This window comes from Schistocerca americana, chromosome 1 (genome assembly GCF_021461395.2).
Source record: "Schistocerca americana isolate TAMUIC-IGC-003095 chromosome 1, iqSchAmer2.1, whole genome shotgun sequence".
NCBI classification, from domain to species: Eukaryota; Metazoa; Arthropoda; class Insecta; order Orthoptera; family Acrididae; genus Schistocerca; species Schistocerca americana.
Window position 1 is genome coordinate 24,748,662 of NC_060119.1, and position 24,920 is coordinate 24,773,581.

Genomic DNA, 24,920 nt, shown 5'->3' on the forward strand with positions numbered 1-24,920 from the left:
TTTCGCCATTTATAAAACTGAATAAATGTCCCATTGAAAAATGATTCAGTTTGAATTAAGTAATCACAAGGGGATACACTTCTTAAAAATTTCATTTAATGGCTACAGCTTTTCATTCTCTCAACCAAACATGCGTATCTTTGTTTCCCACACCTCGCTTCCACCCTTATCATTGTGATATTATGAACTGTATGCTTTGGTATAAAAAGGTACAAATTAAGGGTATAAACATCTTCAACTTTTATAGTCCTGTCTTCCTCAGTTGCGTGTAATATTACGGTATATTAATAATTTTTACTTATGGACCGTCTGACAGCAACTGAATAAAACACAATTTTAGTGCCATACGTGTTTCGCCTTTATTTTCTGCAAACATTGCTTTAAAACAAGCGTTCAGTGCATAGTGTTGCGGAATGGGGAAAAAACCGCAAATTGGCATTCATAAGAAGAAGAACAACACCAAAAATGCAACAGGAGCGTAATATGTAGGAAATTGTCCACGCAACCTGCCACTGATGATGCCTTGCAGAAAATAAAGGCGAAACGCATATGGCACTAAAATTGTGTTTTATTCAGTTGCTGTCAGAGGGTCCATAAGTAAAAATTATTAATATACCGTAAGGGTATAAACTCTGCAGTTTTTCACAAATGTATGAGAAACACTTTTTTATAAATATAAGGTGGAAACACTGTTGCCCTCACTAATATAGCAGTATCAGCGCAATACATGTTCAAAAAGGACATTATTTGAAAGCTAAGCTACAAGTTCAAAAGCTGGCTATTGTATATGCACACTGCTCAGAGCCTCAACTATAAGATGAATGGTTATTTTTATTTTTTTCCCATTGTGTGTATTCCACTCAGCACTTTAGAGTACCATATTAATTTCCATAAAAAATTTACTTCTCTTGCTTAATATTCAGTTTCAGATTTGCACTTTTAATACAGAAAGTTGAGTGTATTTAATTTCAATTTATAAATTAGAATTTTTCAATACCCCAAAGAAATGTGGTTTTTCTCCCTCTACATTCTGACCTGCAATTTACACAAGCAAGGCTCAACCATGTTCCATGAAGTAATAATTCTGAGAAGCAAATTCACACACATTACACTTGATAACAGTTAGTCCCCGGACTGATATGACACAACACAGGAAGGAAGGAAAGAGCTTCACTATCTGTGTCCTGTGTCAACAAGAGATGAGGCAACAGCACACCCAATGCTCTGGCAATCCCCCCGTGCAGCTGAGCATGCAGTCTCCCATGGAGAACCTCTGGGACAGGATGCATCACTCTCCATCTACTGCAGTTGCTACAGATTCGTACCTCACAAGTGTAATGTCACTTGCTGGAATGTTAGAACAATACACTACAAGCTCCAGTTTTATGGATTTAACACAAAATATCAGTGTTCTAGCTAATAACAGTGACAGCACAGATCAGTCACTAAATATCACCATAGTAAAAAGTGCTACAACACAGCTGCTGCTCTATGATTACCTCATCCCTGCAATTGGAGCACTCATCATCATACTGAATTTGGCTGTCGTGGTATCATCTGGGTTAATAATACGAAGTGGTGTGCAGCCAAAAACAACATACTTGTTTTTGGGGAACATTGCAATGGCAGATCTGATCACAGGAATTGCAGTCGTCTTTGGACAAGCATTCCCAAAAAATCTGAGAGATGAGACGACTTGTTTCTTCCAGTTAGGTAAGTTTTTTAATTTCTCTTAACTTTTATCACTGAGTAGCTGTTACTGCAGCTGTGACAGCAGCTAATTTCAGAAGTTCATATCCTAGAACAATTAGTTACACATATGGTTCAATTAAACACCTAATGTATGTTCAAGATCAGCTTCATCTGTGTCTAGTGTTTCACAACTTTTTGATAGAATAAATATATTATTTTCAGCTTGTTTCAAGTTGGAGACAAGCTTTTATTTTCTTTGTGATTCATTTGGTCATTTAATTTCCTATTGTTAGTTGCTAAATAAGAAATCATTTTTATTACTAAATTAACTGGAATATTTATCATGTTCTTTGACAATGGTATAATAAGTATGTTCAGAGTTTTTCATAACAATAACTATTAATGAAAAGTCCACAGCACTTATGCTGCAACAAATAAAAATCAAAATTCAAGTTACTGTCAGCTGCTGTGAGTTGTGGGGCTTACTACCCCAACCACCCACACCCCTCCCCATTTGAATTAAAATTTTCTTCAAGATTTATGCAGAGGGGCTACAAAAGTCATGAGTAACACAAATTTTTAAAATAGTTCACAAATAATAAATTGACAAAAGTTTAAAAGAACCCTTTTGACTTGCATCATCCTGTAATTTAATGGCTGAAGTAAAATCTGCTACCCAAGTAACAGAAACTTGTCAAACAGCTTTAGACCAGTTTCTAGTCATGAAAAGTTTACGGAACACCCTACTAAAAATTTTCAAGAAAGGGTTTTGGTGACCAACTTGCTCAAATATTAAGCTTAAAAATGAAAGGCATTGTTATTAACAACATGTCTGTAAGAGCCACAAGTAGAAGTTATAATCAGGATAATGTAAACTACTTCAACAGCTTATTACAGAAAGAAAAATGATCACAGGTTTCCAAAATTAATGATATATATTAACAATTTAACCCACTTCTTCCAAATTTCCTTCCCACTGAAAACTGTAACCATAAGGGGGAATTCTAGAACAAGCAGTTGGATCACAAGAGGAATAAGGGTTTCATGTCAGAGGAAAATACAACTTCATGAAATATTAAATAAAAAAATTTCTCAGCTGAAATACACATATATTATAAAACATACTTCAAAATACTAAGAAAAGTAATAAGAGCACCAAAAATATTTCAGAATGATGACTACATTTATTATATTATTATTATTTTGAGCTTTTCCTCATTACAGAGGCTTATCTCCAACATAATAATTTACTTGGAAATTACAATACAAACGATAAACGTTCTTAAACTATATTCTCAAAATATTTCTCCAGGTGTTTCAATCTTGTGTGTCCTCTTCCTCTGCACCCATTCTCCTCATTGTGTGCTGTACATTTCGGAGCCAGGTGGTCATAGGTCGTCCTCTTCTTCTTCTCCCCTCTGGTTCCCACTCCAGTATTAAGTTTGGTATTCTGGTTTCCTCCATTTGTCGTACATGCCCGTACCACTGTAATTTCTTCCTATCCATTACGTCATATATTCTTTCTTTTATTTCCATTCTCATTATTACTTCGGTGTTCCTTATCTTTTCTTTCCTCGAGATTCTTGCCGATCTTCTCCAAAAGTCCATCTCTAGAGCTTGTAATTTTTTAATGTGCTTCATGTTAATTGTCCAGGTCTCCGTTCCATACAGACTACATTTATAATTCAGAAAATAAAGTGAAGGCTACGTGGATTGTTATAAAAAAAAGTGTCCGGTAAACACAGCTCACCCTGCAAAATTAAAATACTATCACAAAAAAATTAAAAAGTAACAAACCCCTTAAAAGTAGGCAACACTTTTAACAATTTTTTCACAGATGTGCTGATAATATGATACAATCAAACTTATATAACAACACTCAAGCCAATGAATACAAAATAAACGCTAATAGAGGGTCACCGTACATCAGTTCTATCTCGCAAGAGAGCTAACGAAATAAAATTACTAAAAAATTCCAACTCTGCAGGCATTGATGGTGTTCCTGCAACAATCTTAAGAAGAGTGCATCAAACCTAGTTGAAATACTTACACACCTGTGTGACTGCTCACATCGGGCAGGGTTTTTCCCTGATGTATTGAAAGCATCTAAAGTCATTCCAATGTATAAAAACATGAGAAAAGATAATGTAAATAACTACAGACCCATCACAATTTCCCCTGTATTTCAAAAATATTAGAACAAGTTATGTATGACAAACTTAAAAATTTGTAAATGAAAACAATATCCTATGCAATGAACAACATGGATTCAAAAATAAGAGGTCAATCATAACTGCTATTTATGAGTGCACTAATTCCATACTATGCCTGATGGACAAGAAACAGGAATCAATAGGAGATTTCTTGACCTGTCAAAATCTTTTGACATGATGGACCGTAATATTCTGCTGTCAAAGCTTGAAAAATATGATATTCTAGGTCTGTACAACAACTGTATTAGTTCCTTCCTGAGCAATCATAAGCAGTCAGTGTGCATGAAGCAGAAGAAAGTGGAGGCAGTGAAGGAAGTATTCATACATAAAATAAAAATCAATATGCATTACAGTTAACAAAAGAATGATAATTATGTAGGAAAAAGAGAGGGCAAAGGTGCACATTGACAAACTATTTATCGTTTGTGCTCATATCAATTAAATGGAGTAGTGTAGAACATAATTAAAATCAACACATCACAATACAAGTCAAGAATAAGAAGCACAAAGAAAGCAGTATACACAAACACATTGAGAAAAACAAATACCGTTTACATTATTGTTAGTGTATGGTAAAATCTGAATAGATAGTCTAGATTGCATTTACATATGCATATGTACATTAGTTTTGAATGTGTAATATATATATACGCTATTTTACTATACTAACTTTATAATATTCTTTCCTTTATAAAAACTAAGGCCTATTGATTTTCAGTTTTATGTAATGCAACATGACTACTGTGCCACCCAGCTTTCTACATGTTGCCTCACCCCTGTCCTTACGCTTAGATTTCAGTTTTATATTCATTGTAATTCTCTTGTTTTGGCATATTTGTAATGACGTATTACTTCCTTTTTAATATGCTTCGTTTTTTAAACAATTTATATCTGTATTTAATCTGTTGAATGTTTTCAGTAATGTATTGTGCTGCCATTTTTATTACTTTGTGTGTAATGTGAAATTAACTTACTCAGTTTTACTACAAAATTGGTCGCATGTACATGATCCCATACCATGTGTATGTTCGTTTTAATTCATGTTCTTTGAGACTTTTGTTAATTTATTACTTAACTATTTTAAATTGCCATGTTACTCATGACTTTTGTAACCTTCTTGGAAATGAGTTTACTCCATACACATGAATAAACTTGAGTTGTTGAACATAAACTAAATTCTTCCCCAGGGACCAAAGCAGCAGTTCATAAATAAAACAATCAAAGATTACTATATTCACAATGGGCCTTTATAACATTGACGAGTGTTTCACAATAGCCCTTATAAAAGACATGTGAACAAGGAGACCAATAAGTAATAAGCAGTTTTGGCTCTAGCTGAGTCAGTATAAGTAGCCACTGCAGATACTTGGCAATCTTGCTCTGTGTAATGTATTGTTACCTTTCTGCCATGAAGAGTTAAACACACTAACTTCTCAAATAAAAGTCCTCCTGAGCTACAATACTTCACAGTAATAAAGATACATCTGCCTACAAAAACTATGCATAACAAAAATTGTAATTCTAAAGTTAGAGACAAGTACAAAATATAAAATGGTGATCATATATCATATTTAGTTTGATGGTTTTATGAGTTATATGAAAACTATGACGAGCTTCTCTTATTTTACAAAAGCTGCTCATAAACTACATTACAGAGATGTGTATAGCAGCAAGCACAACAGTAATTACAGTGTAACATATAGCTTCCATCAGTTATATGAGTCTGCAGAAAATAAAATACGCAACTACTGGTCAAGTTAAAGGGAATTATATGCACACAGTGTTCAGTTTTATCTGTATGGAAACACTGTGCATATTTAGTATAATTTTCACAAATCTGTGTAGTTTTTGGAATGAATTGTTTTTACCTTCCCTACTTTGCTCATTACAGGGATAATCTTGTCTGATGTGACACATATGTTAATTAAACAAGCTTATCACGCTAAACTGTTGCCATATGTTCTTAAACCCCGTTATCAAACTCAGTACCAATCTACGTATTGTAATAAAGGTTGCAACTTTTATGGCTCACTTCACTGCAAACAGCTGCCATTCTTGTGCCAGTAGAGATATCCAAGCCGTAGAAACTGCTTTTTTAATGGTTTATATCATTTAAAACGTTATACAATGACATATCTGAATAGTATAGTATTACCTTTGGTCTGCTAAGTGTGTCCCTTTAATGGAAAACATACTGTAATATTTTAATGCAGTTGTACAAGACTCAAAAATATTATACACAGAAAGTTTCAAACTTCCAGACAGATTAGCAAACACAGACCCAGCAGGAAGCTTCAATCTGTGAGTACTTCTTTTGCTCTCCGTCCTGGAGAGGCCAGTAGGAAAAAGTACATGGTGGGAAATTACTTGCTTTTCTGGGACATGTTCTCCCTCTGAAGAATGCCACTGCCTAAATAGTTCAGTAAGAGGGGCAATTCCTGCAAAAGGCAAATGTCTGGGTTTTTGGACATCATCTAGCACACAATTTTAATCTGTCAGGAAATTCTGTAACCGTATAGATATTTACAAAATCTGTCATTGCTGAAGAAGCTTTCAGCCTAAAGACTTGTTCGATGCAGCACACTGTGCACGTCTTTTCATATCTGTACATCTGCAACAACTTACATCTATTAGAACCTGCTTACTGCATTCAATCCTCAGTCTCCCTTTGTAGTTTTGACCTTCACAATTCCTAAAATTCCTAGATGCCACAGGATATGGCCTATCAATAGATCCCTTCTTTTAGTGAAGTAGAGTGACAAAGCTATTTTTTCCCCAAATTAGATTCAGTACCGCTACATTAGTTGCCTGGTCTTACAATTTAATCTTCAGTATTCTTCTGCAACATCTCAGAAGCAACCATTCTCTGCTTGTCTGTATGGCCTATTGTACAAATTTCAATTCTGTACAAGGCTGCACTGCAGGCTTCCCTGCCCTTAAATTTATATTCACTTTTCTTTCGAAACACAGTACTGCTGTTGTCAGTCTGCATTTGCTCTCTCTACTTCAGTCATCATCAGTTATTTTACTGCCCAAACAGCAAAATTTAACTACTTCTTTTAGTGTTACATTTCCTAATCTAATTTAGTCAGCATCATGTGATTCAATTTGGCTAGAATTCATTACCTTTGTTTTACTTTTGTTGCTGTTCCTCTTATAACTTCTGACCTTTCTGTTCAAGAGATCAAATCGTATTCCCATCTCTGCCAGTGACACTACAATATTGGTGACACTACAATATTGTCAGTGTTTGTAAATCTTCTCCCTGAATTTTAATTCCCTTTCCAAATTTCTCCTTAGGATCCTTCACTACTTGCTCAGAACCTTGCCTATCTCTCTCTTCCTAGTTGCTGCCTTCATTTTATGTCTTTTGACTCTTATAACTGCAGTCTGGTTTGTGTCAAAGTTACAGATAACCTTTCACTCCCTGTATTTTACCCCTGTCAGTTTCAGAACTCGAAATAAAGCATTTCATACTATATCATCAAAAGCTTTTTCTACATCCTCAGATGCTACAAATGGGGTATTGGTGGTGGAGGTGCATTCAGTAATTCCATAGAATATTTGTGTAAGCATTTTGCGAACCGTGATTACTTAAACTGGTGGTTTGTTTGCGCAACTATCTGCCCTTGCCTTCTTTGGAAGTGGAATTATTAGTCTTCCTGGGGTTTAAGGGCATCAAATCAATAATGAATACTGTTGAAACAGAGGCAGGGAAAAAGCCACAGAAGACAACATTATTTTTGTTAAAGAGAAAGGGAGCATGTAAAAGACAGTTCACATACAGCAGATATTTTTAATAATTACCTTTTACAAATGGTTGAGAAAACTGGTTCAAATAGTTCAGAAAAGAAAGCAAAACAGTACACAAATGGTACAGAGGAATTTTAGTGAAATCAAAATTAGTGTCATTTCCATACTTAAATAAGGAATCTCACTGTAAATCTAAAAAGTAAAGGTTCATGTGGAGATAGATTATATCTCCAATAAAACATGAAACATTAATTGCTGCCCAACAAATGTAATGTTCTTACTCTTGCATGTACTGCATCATTACTTCAGGGTGTTTACCCATGTAGATTTCAATGTGCCACTGTTAGGCATTCCACAGCTGTCAGTAACTACTGTCTAGTGTCACTCCTTACATCATTTTCTACATATTTTTGGAAGATAATGTGCTCCATAGTTGTCATCCACCTGTGTAGTAATTGGATACTTAGACAATCACAGTTTGGATTTCAAAATGGCTACTCTACAGAGACAATAATTTATAGATTTACATCATCAAATATCATCATTTGGGATCATCTGTGACTTATCGACGGCACTGGATATATATTAAGGAATATACTATTAAGGAATTTAAGTTTTTATGGAATTCATAGTACAGCACATGCCCAATTTAGTTCTTATTTTAAGGAACAGAATGTAGCAAGCTACCTTAGGCTGTATGAGTAAAACAAAGTGACTCACCACATCATTTGCATGAGGAGCAATTACAATGGAAGCCCCACAGGGTTTATACAATGGATGTCCTGCAGGGTTTGATCACTGGCCCATCTTGCTTTATGTTAATGATCTACCACTTGACTCGATGGAGGCAGAATAAATACTAATAGTGTACTTCCAGGCGTTTTGCTGACTTTTCATTTCCACGCACAATATTTTGATGACACGCACAGCGACCTTCTTCAGATACTGCAAGTTTTTTTGTTACATGTACTCGATGCCTGGGCTCTGACAAGACTTTGAACTACTGTTGGTCTCACACCTCTATTTACAGCTGAGCCTTTCTGCAGAGTATACGAGCATTTTTGTGAAGCTGAGCAAAGATGCATTTTTGTGAAAGTTACTGACTAGTTTTGCAGAAATGGGCTAGCTTTAAATTTTAAAAAAGACACAGCTCAACCAGTTCTGAAATGGCAAAAACATACCACTTCCTGTTGTCCTTGTATAAGGACGACAGAAAATTCTAAGTTCTTAAGTGTGCATATTGATGCAAGCTTTCCCTGGAGAAACCATACAGTATCCCTGCTAAAACATTTATGTTTCACTAGTTTTGCCATAAGAATAACTGCCAACATTGGGGACATGGAAGTCAGTAAGTTAACATATTTTGAATATTTTCATTCACTGATGTCTTGCGGGATAATCTGACACAAACCCTCAATTTAATCAGAGCTATAAGTGGCCAGCATGTATTCAAACAAACATTTTTTCATCTTTTTGTGAGTTCATCACATTTGTCATGAACATGATCTGTGAAACATTTCATTAAATAACTAAGTAACTTACAATGCCTGCCTTCTAAATCCTACATCATAAGTGGAAGAGTTTTATGATGGTTGGTTAATCCGAGGATTATGAAAAATTCTGGTGGAGTGCCATCTACTCACGATGCTTTGTTTCAACTTAGAATTTTAGTGCTCTGTGAAATTATTTTCATAGTATTAGGTCACCAATCACATCTTCAGCCACTTCCTCAGCTGTTTTCATAATACTGCCATTACGATTCTTCCATTTGTAAACAATAAAATATGTATGCTACCCTAATTCACCCCAGATGGAATAAAATGGTATGAGAAAGGAGACACATTCACTGTGTAGAGAACAAAATGGCTATCATTCTGGGCATCAACACTTCATTAGTAGAATTTCTTACCTTTGTACCTATGAAGACTGTTAGTTACATATTTTAGAACTATCTCTTCTCAAGTAAGCAGGAAAATGAGGAGAGGAGGTACTGGCTGAAGTAAAGCTGTGAGGACGAGTCATAAGTCATGCTTGGGTAGCTCAGTTGGTAGAGCACTTGCCCACGAAAGAGAAAGGTCCCAAGTTTGAGACTCGGTCCAGCACACAGTTTTAATCTGCCAGGAAGTTTCATGAGGGAATAATGTCTGAGTTGCATTATGCAGCCGGCCGGGGTGGCCGAGCGGTTCTAGGTGCTACAGTCTGGAACTGCGCGATCGCTACTGTCGCATGTTCGAATCCTGCCTCGGGCACGGATGTGTGTGATGTCCTTAGGTTAGTTAGGTTTAAGTAGTTCTAAGTTCTAGGGGACTGATGACCTCAGAAGTTAAGTCCCATATTTCTCAGAGCCATTTGAACTTTGCATTATGCATCACCTTCTTGTGTTTTTCTCTTTATACACTTCCTCCATAAGTGTGTGGTTGTCATTCCCCATATCAATGTTATACTACTTGTTAAAGTACAACAACTCATCCAAGTTACCCACTTCATTCAAGCCTATTAGAACTCGGGGTAGCACATGGTTTTGAAAGTTGATTATCAGCAATCATCACACAGTCATTTTTAATTCCATAGGAACCTACGCATATGATGTTTTATCACTAACATTATAATTTTAATATACTTTATTGCCAATCTGCTATTTTTCATAGCTTTTTTCTTTTATATCCTCATTAGAGCAAGAAACAGTTTTGAAGTTTTTTCTTTTACAACTTCCATAGAACTAGAACCAGTTTTGAAGAAAAAATTCTCAGATATCACAATTGATGTGAGTACTGAAATGCCAATTTACTTCTTTGTCAAACCAAAACACCATCATCAGATGATGTGACTTAGTGAAATACATACTCACTGTAATATAGCTGCCCATTTACTGATGTCTGGTGAGCCGGAGTACCTGTAAGACATCTCACGGTCATCATGCCTGATAGTTCTTTATTGTGCTCAAAATGATGATGTGCTAATCTGTCAAAACATCAGGCTTGTCAAGGGTTTTACACAGCTGAATATTTGGCATGTCAGGGGAAGCTCAAGTTCTACATAATTTAAAACAAGTTGCAATTTTTTCCATTGCTTTGAAATCTCAAGAAGATCTGATGGGATATTTATGCAGCTCTTTCAGACAGTACTATTGATATTGTCTGTGAGGTCACGAATACACACTATGAACAGTAAGGGGCTGCCTGGTTGTTAACATATGACATGACAAACAAGGCTACAAAAACACTTAGATAACATGTTGTGTTATCCCTACCAAGAAATTCTCAATCTAGGAACAAATTTCATGTAATGTCCCATATGTTCACACTTCCCATCTAAAAACTGAAGCATGCCAGAAGATGTCTGCAGAGAAAGAACTAAAAAAAAAAAAAAAACTTGCTGTAGCTGCTGATTTTAAATTGATACAAAATTGAAAGTAGTTATGCTTCAAGATTCAGTGCTAAAATCATGTTTTCAAACTGAATTTCTTTGAATCTACCAGATAAAATGCCCAGTGAGCAAACAGTTTCAGTAAAGTTTTAACTAATATATATATGAAGATGTGTGTAAATTTTGAGTAAATTTGGTTATCTCAGCTCATTCTGCATCATTTACTGAGCTACCACAGACAGGAGCAGTTGAGGTATAGAAGTAAACATTAAAAGGAACTTTGGCAAAGCATGCGTGTTCATATTTTGTAATAAAATAAAAGAGAGAAAAATGAACTTTTCATCTCTGTACATCAGGTACTATAAAATCTCACACGTTCATAAATATTTTTCCTGACATCTTCAATAAAATGTTTCCACCCCGAAATCTGTGGCACAAAAGTAGCAAATAAATTAAAGTGGATCATAAGAGGACATAAAAATGTCCAGAAAATTTCCAGTTAAGGAAGAGGCAGCTGCACAGTGAACTAAAATACAACACAAATACTGATTTCATTGAATACGTTAGACTTCAAGAAATTATATTTAACCCTTAACTCACGAGGTGACTTTTCTGTAATGTATACTACAATGTGTGGTCCCTGAGATCCCTACCTTTAAACCAAGATTTAACCTGTAAATCATTTGAAAATTTAATTTATGTTATATAACATTCATGGTTACAAATATACAAGTGTTGTTTAAATACTGCTTTCTGATTTTATTGAACTAAATAAAGCCAACAGTATTTTATTTTTGTATCAAGCAAAAATCACATGCTTCTGTGAAGTTTTTTCGATAGTACACAAAACGAACTGTTGGAGAACTGAATTTTATGTACTGAAAAATTATGGTATCTCTCTAGAAAACAAATTTTTGCATAAAACTAATTTCTGGGGTTTAAACTTGCATATAAAAACTGAACTCGATAGCCATTGTCTTGAAGTTCTTCCTCTGAATGGTCCACTCGTTCGCTAGCAGAACAATGACTACTGGCTATTGAAAAATCGTTGTTTTCTTTGTCTACTTCTTGTTCTATACCACTGACATTATTCTTCACCCGCTGACTAAAAATTTCATCGAGTGTGTAAAATCGTCACATTCTTGCTAACACATTTTGTACTGTACTGAGAAAAGCAGGTGCGTAGTTCACAAGATGCAGTCTACAAGACCCCATCACATGTCAACAACACTCAAATAAAGTGATAATGCAACTGACAATAATAATCTGGAGGGTCGGTCATTAAAAGAGCGAATGTGGTGTATAAAAACGATCAGCCATAATTGACGTATGAGAGCGACTTGTACAATTCTGGTGCGGTAAGAGAGGCCACACCTTGTGAATTAAGGGTTAAAAGAGCTGCCAAGGCAATAAAACTACTGGCAAACAACAGGATAATTGGAATTCATAATAAATTTCAAAAATTTACCTGAAAAGAAACACTATTGCAAACCCAATTCAAATATGTGGGTGCTTCAATGAATTCCTTATAAATGCAACAGAACGTGAAATCAGTGCAATTGAGGTCAAATCCATTTGACCTCAATACAAATTCTGAACACCTTATAAATTTTCAAAGGTGCCATGAAGGCTGTAGAAGATGTAATCTTAGCATTAAAAAAGAAAAATGCTGCATGTGGGATGCAAGTTATTAAAGCAACAGAAAAGTTCATAACACACTCACTGTCTCCAGTAAGCAGTTTTTTCAAAAGGCCTGCTTGCCAGAGGTACTGGGGTGTGTTGAAATTAAATGAATTTTCATAAAGGGAACCAGAGAGGTCACGGAAAGTTATCATCCTATCTCAATTCTTCAAGCCATCTCTAAAATATCTGAGGTGATCACTGTCAGGCAAAACCAAAACATTATTACAAAATACTATATGATCCAGGAACAACAAGAGAACAGCATTAAAGAAGCAGTAAACATTTTTGTTGAGAAACTAAACACATAATTGGGCAAGGGCAACAAGGTCGTAGGAATCTTCTGTGACCTCATACCGTAAATTATGCCTCGCTTATTGAGAAACGTAACAAATATGGCGTTAGAGGTAGTTTCCTAAAATAGCGTAAGTCGTACTTGTGGAACAGAAAAAAAGAGTTACTGCTCTTTCTTATTATTTGTTTGACTGGAAAAGTTTGTTATTGGACTGAGGATTTCTTGCTAAGGAGGACGCAGCATGTTATCTCGGATGGAGGAGAAGTAATATTGGATTGTAGTGACACAGAACTGTTGACACAAGCATTCGTAACTTTGCCGCTGGCACAGTCAGAGGGTATGTTTAATTTAGCTACACTATGTGAAATGTATCATCAAGTTGATACATACTGTGTTTTTTGTGTTTGTCTGCTGTCTATCATGAACTGGCCACTGTTGAGCCTGCTAAGCGTGTCAAAGATGTTTAGAGGACGAACCCTAGTCAGCCGTGCCACTTGCTCGTACCACATAATGAAGAAGAAGAAGAAGAAGAAACAAAATAACAAAAAACACAAGAATCAAATATATGTGAGAGAAAAATTAAACAAATTAAAATGATAGTGCACCAAGAACACAGTATATATCAACTTTACGAGACATAGCTAAATCAGACTTTACTTGTGACTGCACCAGCAGTGGGAGTACGAATGCTAGTGTCAACAATTTTGTGACTAGTGTGTCGGACTGTCACTATTCGTGTCATATTTAATAACCTTGCAGGCAATATTAATACACAGCTGCCAACCTTGAGAAGATGCTGTCAGTAATCACACGCCAAAAGTGGAGGGTGGTCCAGGAGGCCTCCACCTTAAAATTTTAAAAATTAGAAGCCTGATTTAGGCCTATAAACACTATATTCAGACACTTTTTCATTTCGTATTATCATTTGTGCTAGGCTTGTCTTTATGGAAAATCATCAGTTGCCAAAGAAACAAAAAAGTTTAATTCCTTGCTTTTTGTTGAAGCACTCCTTCCCGTACCCCATATGTGAAGAATGGGAACCGGCCCTAACGATGGGACATATCCTCTGCCATACACTTCACAGTGGTTTGGAGAGTATGGATGTGGATGATGATAATAATACTTCAGAGTGCCCCACAAGACTCCAGTCCTATTTCTGTTCCAAATGAATAATTTGCCATTAAATATCACCTACCCATCAATTCTACTTACAGACAGTACTTCTGTGTTAGTTTAAAATCAGAAAGCAGAAAAATTCTGAAATCATTGATCAGTATCTTCGGTAATGTAGAAACTTGGTTTCACTTAAATAGGATGAATCTAAACATATCTAACACTCACATGATGCAATTCAAAACCAAACATTCAAGACTGTGCTGAATTGCTGTGATTAAATTTGGATAAAAATTTGAGCTGGCAGACACACACTGAGTATCTGGACAACAAAGTGACCGATTTTTCAAATGCAATGGAAATATTATCGACTGCAACTGTTATGGACACGAAAACAGCAGTATTTAATAATATTGTTGTTTGTGTGTCCATAACACAACAATGGTGCAGTGGGTGGGGAGAAGGAATGGCAAATGGTCAGCTTCACTGCTATGTATGCAAGCACAATGATAAGTAAACTATCCATCCAGACAAAAGGCAAACTGAGGCCAGTGGCTGAGAACACCACGAATTGGCACAGATTTAGAATGCCCCACTTGTGCAAAATACAGCTCACCCTTTTTACACACAAATTTCAAACTGGATGCAGGAAGATCATCTATCCATACACTTCTGCAAAGCACTCAATACTGTGCCACAATTTCAACTGTAAACAAAAGTCTGTGCAAATGGAACAGCTTCTTAAATATGTGACAGCTAGAAGACTTTTCAATTGACAGAACAGAGAAAATTGTGCCAGAGATGAAGGCAACACCAGGAGTGCACTAATGTGTGGTAGGTCCATTCCTGTTCTCCATGTACGTAAAGAATCGGTCAGAAAAGATGAGCAGTTTGCTGACAACACTATTTTGTACCAGTAAGTGTTGTCATCAAGAGGCTGTATGGAGATTAAGGATTACTCTGACAGAATCCCTATTTGGTGTCACAAGTGTCAGCTCACTTTAAATGTGGATAAGTGTTCATTAATGTAGACGAGTAGAAGAAACATTCCTTTAATGCTCAAAAATAGTATTACCGGCACACTGTACGACTAGGTCTCACTGTTTAAATATTTAAGTACAATGTTGCAAAATGACATTAAATACAATGAGCACATTAGGTCAGTTTTAGGGAAGGTGATGACAATAAGATTTACAGGGAGAGTTCTGGCAAGATGTAGCATATCTATAAAGGGGACAACATACGTAACAAACAGGCAACATGTTCTCGAGTGCTCAGGATTCCCACCACGTCCGGTGAAAGGAATTCCGAGGTGTGATGCGACATTTGACAGCAGTAAGTTAGATCTGTACGAGACTGTCATGCAAATGTTCGAGACCTCAGATGGGAATCACCAGAGTGAAGAAGTCAAATTTTTTACCAAATGCTGTTGAGTAATCAAATTTGTGATAGACCACACAACAATTCTTCTGCCTTCAATGTTTCATCCATGCAAGAACTTCAAGGACGCCATAAGAAAGATTAGGGCTTGTAGAGAGGCACACAAGAAGTAACTCTTCTGTTACTCCATTTGTGAGTGGAACTGGAAAAAGAATAATCAGCAACAGTACAGGGTCCCTTCTGCCAGGCACTGTACAGTCACTTCTGAAGTATGTATGTAGATGTAGATATCCCAAATCCAAATTAGACAGATTATGACAACCCCCTAACAACCTCTTGCACTGATCGGACCTGTTTCCTAGAAAGAATACACTTACCTCCCCTAAATGTTCCACACAGACAAGATGTTTCCAATGACCTCCCTTGCTCTTGTACCACTTCTCCATCCCACAGCTCTTTTACATATCCATGCCCACAACTGTCCTTGTCCTAGATCACGAAGTAGATGCAATTTTCTACTCCAGGTGCAATGTATCCACAATACACGAGATCAGGCATATCTGCATGTACATTTACATCTGCACAGGCTTAATATGACCTCAGTTTCCTGAATTTTAACAGTGAACCTTCTAAACCAGCAATAAGATTTGGGAGACGATGCAAGCCTGACCGCTTTAAACTACAATCTTCAACAGCTTTATTATTTGAAGACAGAACAAAAGTTACAGGACTATATCAATCTAGACACCTCTAATATCCTCATCGATGATGCAGAAGGTTACAAAACAGACTAATGACTTTAAAAACAAAATACAAACAGAGAAGTTAGATTAGAAAGGAATAAACTGATAAGACTTGTCACAGGAGAGGAATGTGATAGATAATTTTGAGTAATGAACACAAGATTATTAGTGTTTTGAATCAAAGTGTAGTGTTCAGCAATATCAAATGTGGTCTATGGTCTGAAAATTATACTAGGCACATAGCTGACACTGCTCCTCATATTGATATAACACAGTGTCACTGAGCAAGCAGTATGAAGAGTCATGAGCACAGTGTTCTCTGAAACATATAATGCAAAGCTAGGAAAAGTAGTCAATAAATAATAGCATTCATAATTTCATTGACTATGTTAACTATCAGCCATCATTAAACAGCTCTGCTCTATTTCTGCGTATGATGGCTATAGCAGAATACAATAAAATTGGCAGCAAAGCCTTTTACTGATTACTATTCATTCGACATTCACTCAGTTTCACAAATAATTGCTACAGGATAACTGTTAATTACATTCTGCTTGAGTGGAGGTCTGTACACTTGAACATATTTATATACCATGCTCCTTTGAGAAGAAACATCCAAGATATGAACCAGAATCACAAATAGATAACAATAAAAATACTGGAATTCCAGAAGTAACAAGGTGAGGTATACAGAGCCAAATGAGGTATTTAGGAAAGATAAAGAGCAAGAGTTGATGTTCTTCATTTTGAAATTATAACAAATGAAGGAACTTTATACAAAAGAAACTTGCTAAATTATGTATGGAATGTCTTTGTCGGAGGACAATTCTGCAAAACTGGAACAGCACAGAAATTTCTCATTCGACATTCATTCAGACATTCACAGAGAAGGTGACAGACAACAAGGGGTAAAAAGCTATACACATATCAGCATACTTTCAGTAAAATACAAGATGTTCACAGAATTATCACGAACCACACAGGGTAAAAAACAAGGTGGCTGAACCATCTGCAAGTCATGATGAATTATAAAGTAAAGAGAGCAGTATGAAGTACCATTATATCTGGCATTTATAGAATGATAAAGGTTTTCAAGCAGAATTGACAAAGTCTGTACTGATAGCTCTAGAAAAATTAGGCTTAGGTTCAATTTATGTTGGTATAAAGAAAAACGTGTACTAAGTATTACATTGCACTTCATCAGGACAGTTGGAATTCAAAGATGAAAGAGGAGTCTGAGAAGATTTCGTACCACATTCTTTGAGAGTGTTTTCAGGTCCTTGATTGAGAAACATAGAAAAAAAAAAGTGTGTTAGTGGAACCTGTCTGAGATGATTTGGTTTTGCTGACAACGATGTACAGCCTATCTCCAGTGCCACAAACCTCGACAACAAATAGAACTTAATAAAGTGAGTCAGAAATGAGGTTTAAACATCATTTCATTATCAGAAGACAAACACACTGAAAAGAAAACAGTACAAATTAATAGTGGATCCATAAAAACAGTGGACAAGTTCCTATATTTAGGGCAGATGAAGACAACGACTGACAGACAGTGAAAGAAATGGACAGAACAATAAAAATGCACAGAAGCACTTTTGGTAAACCTACTAGGCCTGTCAAAATTAAGCTTCCTGCGTATCTTAAAAGCAAAGTGTGCAGTACCAGTTGTGACTTTTTGCTGTGAGACATAGACTTTTAACGTGCAAAAATTGAAAAACTGAGGGTCTCTAAGCAAACAACGGAAACATACAAGACAAAAATTATTAGGAGAAACCGGAAAACAAGGGAATGGAGCAGGAAACAGACTGGATAAATAATCACGACCATTGTGATAATGAAATGGAAGTGGACATGAATATAGGTAAATAATGGTAGATGGATCGACAACACAAGAAAGTCTACACCTGATCCCGAGTGATGAGAAAAGACTGGGTTGAAAACCTAACAGAAGATGGATAGAATAAATTTGAAAAAATACAGGAGCAACAGGGATCCATATGTGTCAGGACATAATGATAGAAAAAGCTAACAAAAGGCATTATATGGGACCTGTTAAAAAAATTCAGGAACTTTCTCCACAAAAGTTTTCTATGCTTACCTTTTACTTATTGTGCATTATCTCATTCAAAATACTCTCCTCCACAATTGAAACACCAATCCCAACACCATTTCCATTTCTAGAAGCAGTCTTGGTAAGCCACTTGTTGGATCGCACAAGGTGCCGTCTGCAAATTTTCTTTTATCTCATCTATTGTTGCAAATCTTCATCCTTTCAATGGCATTTTCAATTTTGGAAATAAAAAAAAGTCTGCAATGACCATGTCCCAAGAGCACAGAGGATGAGGCAGCACAGTGATAACGTTTTTTGTGCAATAGTCACACACCAACATGGATGAATGTGCAGCCTGCGTTATTGTGATGCAAGAGGCATGAATTGTGCTCTCCATGCCAACCAGCACAGATTCTGAAAACATCTATCACGTAAAACCCAAGTCACACTTTTCCCACATGGCATACTGGAAGCTTTGGATCAAGGCAGTCAGGTAGATGCAGCATTTCTTGATTTTCAAAAAGCATTCGACTCAGTACCACATCTATGCTTATTATCAAAATCATGATCATGTGGGGTAACAAGCTAAATTTGTGACTGGACTGACGGTTTTTTGGTAGGGAGGGTGCAACATGTTATCTCACATGAAGAGTCATTATCATCATCATCACAATCATCATCATCATCATTATCCACTTGTTATTCACTGCTGGTCCAAGGTCTTGTCTCAAGACTTGCCCAAGTATAACCTTTTCCTGTTATACACATCCAGTTTCCAATACAACTCTCTCCTCTGCGCATTGAATGAACACAGTTTCTGGATGGTTTTCACTTTAGACATCTGTGCCTCATTGTCACGAGTTGAAACTGATAAACACATAGGTTGCAATCTTCCTCTTCTGACACTTAGTTTTAAAAATTTTACTTAGTTTAGAAAAAGCACCACAGGTCATATTTTGCTGTCAACAGACTCATCTTCAACTGCTCTAAATAAAAATATTCATTAAATGATTTTATGATCCCACTACTAATTTAAACTATTTTCTTTTCTATGTATTCACAGAAAATAACTTCAGTCTTACTACAGCATATTTTAAGGCCTACTCTCATTTGTTGTGGAAGTTTATCTCTTCACTAGAGGCAAACAGTACAATGCCAGGATCAAAAATGTTGGTTTACTTATTTTCCATTAACACTTATTCCCTCTTCCACTTTGCTAGTTTAAAGTTTTGAAAACATGTCCTGCAAATGTTGTGGATAGTTTCAGCAACAGGAAATTTCCTCGTGACCTTAATCTCTCGAATTTTCATGTCTACTGGACACTAGATAACAGATGGAGCGGAAGTTTTAAGCAGCTATGTGTACTAAGAGTTAATATGTTAGCCAATTAAAGGGTATCACAAAGTAACACTTCTGTGACATCCTTCATGCGTACTAACTTTCACAGAAACGCAGAAAACATTAACTTCAGATATGGTGCATAGTTATTGCAAATATTAAGAAAAATATTTTTTATGTATACTCCTTCACTTTGGTGGTTATTGTTAGTTAATGATATTAAATCCAGAAATTACTGCTGTTAGCATATGGTGAAGTGTGTTTCTTTCTATAATTGTTGACCTATTGCTATGCACAGTTGCTGTCACTTTTTGTATCATTTATAGGTATGATTCTATCGAGTACCCTCTCATCTGTATGGAGTGTGGGTCTGATTGCTGTGGACCGCTTCCTTTACATCGGTTATGGCCTGCAGTACCAGCGTTGGCTGTATCCGAGAAGAGCTCGACTACTGATCGCGAGCACCTGGGTTCTTGGAATAGTTGTCGGATTCCTTCCTGCTTTTGGGTGGTCTGGTAATACTAATAACGGAAGAGTCTGTTGGTTCATTCGAATGCCAGCCGGACTCGTCTTATTGGTAACATATCTCGGCATAATTCCTGTGATCACTGTAATTATACTTTATTCTATCATTTTGTACCATGCCTTAAAAAAGGTTCGTCAGCTGCAAAGAGCTGATGAAGAAGCTAATACAAATGGTTCAACTCAGAATCAGAGATCACCCAAAAACAATGCAAAAAATATGCGCATCTTTCGAGGAGGAATGAGTACACAAATGGAACCAAAGTCAAAACCTAAAAAGGCAAAAGCTGTTAAAGTTGTCCTCTTTACCACAGGTTCTTTTGTCATAACATGGGTGCCGTATTTTGTTGCCTGTGTCACGTATCTTTTGTGTAAAGATGAGAAAACGTGCAAAACTCTAAGTGTTATCATTGCAGCCCCACTGGCGATACTAGGGTTTTTAAACTCGCTAATCAATCCTGTAATCTACGCATGGTGGCACAATGGTTTTAGGACTTTCTTAAGAAAGAAGGTCAATCAGCTACAAAAGTACAGAAGCGATCGAAGCAATAAGAGCTCGACAACAGGGAGTCGCAGCACGCGAACGACGTCGGGCAGGAGCAGTAGCAAGTCCAATGCACGCAGAAACTCTGGCAGCAGGGAAACAGGTGCACTTGCGCCAATGGAAGCAAGCAGAGATGAAACACACTTATAGAAACTGCACAGTTCTTACATCTAAGACAAGATCTGCATATACTATGTTTGGTGCTCTGGACAGGACTCAGCCAGTGAAAACCCTAAGTTCAATTTCAGTGTTGTGCTGCTCTACAAGTTTAGTTCCTTCTTTTAATATCGCTATGTTCTGTTCACAAGGGCAGAGATGTATTGTAAAGGTATGAGAATAACTTTTAGCTGACCTACTTCTATTTTTTGATTACTACATCACAGACTTCTAAAATTATCTGTGTGTATATATTTTTTTAAAATTTTGCACTTCAAAACCCAAGAATTGGGAAGATGGAGAATATTTTGTTTGGCCAATCAAGAACAAAAATCTTGTGACTTCATTTGCCTCATCCCTCAACAGGTTTGCAATTTTCATGTGTGAAATGTGTTATTACAGTGAAAGCAGGCATTTATTGAAACTGAAGGCAAACTGGTAAACAATAGCACTTTTTTACATAAAAAAGATAATTAGCTGTTCAGGGAGTGACAGAAACAGTGGATATAGGAGAGGGGGAGAAGAAGGAAGGTATCCGCCACATAAGAGATTGTAAGGATGAGCGTTACGTACTAAGTGCAGAAATACAACAAGTAAATGATAAAAGTTAAATTCAAAGACCCAAAACCAGTAAGCCAGCAATTTTGGTACAACCAACTTTCACTGCTGGTCTTTAAGGGTGACTGCAAAATATTTTTCAACAAAAGAAGATAAATGAAAAAAGGAAGGAAAAAGAACAGAAATACAACTGGCAGTCACATCAAAACAGTAACAAATTTAATTCCTTGTCAAGACAAAATGAACGTACTAGGTAAATAAAGAATGCAGAGCTGATACATGCACCTTCATTCAATCAATCTTGTGGTGTAGTATTTTCAAGATGGTCTACTGGATACTGCTAAGTACATCGATATGTGATGTTGACGTGCAAGTTGTTTGGTTTGTGTCAGTCTGGGCTACACACAGATGCTTTGATTTGGCTGTTTGGTCATTGTCCAAAGGTTTCCTCTGAATGTGAATTAATATTGCCAACAATGCGTCACAGCATAAAGGAAATGTATGCGAGAGCTAATTACACCCACTGCTAATCAACTAACTGCAAACACCAAGAGTAACATACAGTAGCCTATGGAATGTGGACTGCTTTCAAAAAATGCATACATTCCCTCAAAAGTTCTGTTATACTTGGAATTATATGTCTGTATTTACACAGGATTAACCGACTTCTTTATTTATCACCTATCTGAAACTAAGTATTGTTCTAACTTAATATATTTCATGTCAGTGAGCATGTTAAATGATCTCTGTTTTTGGTAGACATTTTTATTTGTGAATCTCTTGTCCTCAAAAGGATTTGACATAAATGAGTTCTCTATCTCATTCTCTCTTTTTTTCAAAATTTTTAAGTTTTTACACTTCTATAAGTTAAGTATTTTGTAACTTCAATTTTGTTAATAAAAGATTAAGATGAAGTAAATGTGTTTATTTTTGTGACTGAATATACACCCCCCCCCCCCCCCCCCCACACACACACACACACACACACACACTTTTCAAATATAAACTAAACAGTTAAATATTTTTAAATTTTCACACAGCACAACTCATTGCTATATCACTTTTCAACATATAATTTCCTCACACAGAAGTTCACCAGGGCTTACAAAGCGCCTGATTTTTCAGAGAAAAGAATTTGTTTGGGACTCTGTCCAACTGTATATGAAATGCATAATTTACCTCTCTATTACATCAGAGCTTCTTGGTAGCCAATGCTTCTTTGAGTCATCTGAACATAACTGAAATTGCTTGGAGAAAGGTTTTTTGAGTACAAAGTCTGTCCAGCGATAGTGGCAGCTCTTAAATGAGCCGTAAGGGGTCATACATTGTCAGGTTGCAACAGAACACACATAAACAGCAACATATGATTTAGATTTGATTTCAGAAGAAAGAGATTTTTATTTACTTTTTGTTTTAAAGGAGTGATACTGAATTCTTGTAAATGCTCCAAGCTGATTTTTTTTGTGTCAAAAACAGCTCAGTATAACATTTACTGCAGATGCTTTTGTTTAGAATTTGTTCAGTATTGATGATGCAAAACTGAGTTGCTTGCAATCATTCTCTTGTTTTTTTAGTTGGTGGCGGTGGACCCACTGGGTCTGAGGCCAGTGGTGATTCGCACAGTGAAGGCACCAATCTCTTGCTGAATGTGTGCACCAGTCGCCCAGACATAGGCGTCAGCTCTGGGGTGGACACCTTTCCGCACACTTTGTAAAGCTGGACCATGTCATGTGTCGCACATTGGCTAATGTCCCAATATAATTTACTGGCACTCGACAGTTCATCATCTAGTGGGATCTGACAACTGCAGTTTTTTCTGAAGTTCGCGATGTAACGTGAACTTCCTATTTCATTCGTAGGCATACTGCTGCAGTACTCATGCAACACTGAACTGGGCTTTTATCCTCCACTACATTTTGATACATTTTTCAACTTCACTGTGCAGAAAACACAATTACAGAACATTCTCAGTTCCTGGTGTGACTAGCTACTCGGGTGGCAATCTTTGCACTGTTCCTGTGTTGTACTTTATTAGTGTCCCCACATTATTTTTTAATATTATTTTTAAGTGAATTCAGAAAATATAAAAACAATGCACAAAAATTCAGAACAAACAAGTAAAACTCAGGACACAGTAGAATTATTGCTCAGTTAAGCATAATAACTAATTATTCTCATGTAATCCACTATACCACTGGCACGAGGTTAACAGCAGTATTGTATGTGCAGATGAGATGTAAATACAAACACAAATTTCACACGTTTTTATTACTTCTTAACTGTGTGCAACTGCCCTCGAAATTTGTTTTCATTAAGCATCAGACTGCAGCAGTTATGCAAAAGGCTTACAAAAATTAGTTTCTGTGTGTGTGTGAAAAGATTTTGTGAGGAGGGGTAGGACACGGGCTCCTGCAGAGGCTGGTAAGATCCAATTATAGGAAGAAGAACATTACAAAACATTTGTGGAATGCTGTGTGATACAGATAATAACATCTGACAGATTCTGCATATGGTGTAGTTAGATAAAGGACAATACAAAACTTTTCTGCAAATTAAAAGGTGCATTTCTTAACAGAGACTGGCACTATAAATACTCATGATGAAAAAAAGAATTTTAGCCATAATGTAGTTGCTTAAATTTACAGCAAATAAAATCAATGCATGCATCAGTAAGCATACAAAGGATGTGTGGGATGATGTCAAAATCTCTGAAATGGCACTCCCCCCCTAGATTCACAACAGCTGTGCGTGCTACATACATGACAGTAATGTACATGTAAATGAACATTGACCAACAGCATGTGATAAAGGACTGTCCGTAGGTGGAATTACAACAGCTGAACAAGTGTAGACAGACAACTGCAGTGCAAAATAAAACTGTTTATCTGCACTCAGCAGGGATGGACAAGAAACAGCATATGATCCCCAGTTCAGACGCACATGAAGAACAGGAAGTGCTGCACCAAAACCAGTGATACTGAAACTACAATTCATTTCATCAGGAAACTAATATCATACCAAGAAAAGTGGTCGGTCTTTCCTAAATAAAAATGTCAAATATGAAATTCTACTACTTCTTAGTGATACATCAGATTTAAATTATGCAATCACTGTCCTAGAATTAACATTGATTTTAGAGGAAAAGCAATGTTTTAAATTTCCGCATCTACATATATACTCCACAAGACACCAAATGGTGTATGGCAGAGGGTACTTTGTACCACTACTATTCATTTCCTTTCCTGTTCCACTCATAAATAGAGTGAGAGAAAAATGGCTATCTATATGCCTTCATATAAGCCTTAATTTCTCTTGTTTTATTTTTGTGGTCTTGCATGAAATGTATGCTGGTAGCAGTAGTATAGTTCCACAATCAGCCTCAAATGCTGGTTTTCTAAATATTCCCAATAATTCTTCGTGAAAAGAACATTGCCATCCATCCGGAGTTTCCCATTTGAGTTCACGAAGCATCTTTTTAATACTTGTGCACCCACTGAGCCTACTGGTAACTAAT

General features: G+C 36.4%; 2 protein-coding genes across 7 annotated transcripts in view; one reads left to right on the forward strand and one right to left on the reverse strand.

Moving 5' to 3' along the window:
• LOC124545923 (putative FERM domain-containing protein FRMD8P1) overlaps positions 1–24,920 on the reverse strand; it is a 349,046-nt gene that overhangs the window by 112,683 nt on the left and 211,443 nt on the right. The gene's annotated exons all lie outside the window — the stretch shown is intronic.
• Positions 1,222–22,320, forward strand: LOC124545967 (5-hydroxytryptamine receptor 1A-like). The gene is made up of 2 exons (XM_047124934.1): positions 1,222–1,713; positions 19,953–22,320. The coding sequence occupies exons 1-2, from the start codon at positions 1,251–1,253 to the stop codon at positions 20,840–20,842; spliced, it is 1,353 nt and encodes a 450-aa protein (XP_046980890.1). The 5' UTR covers positions 1,222–1,250; the 3' UTR covers positions 20,843–22,320.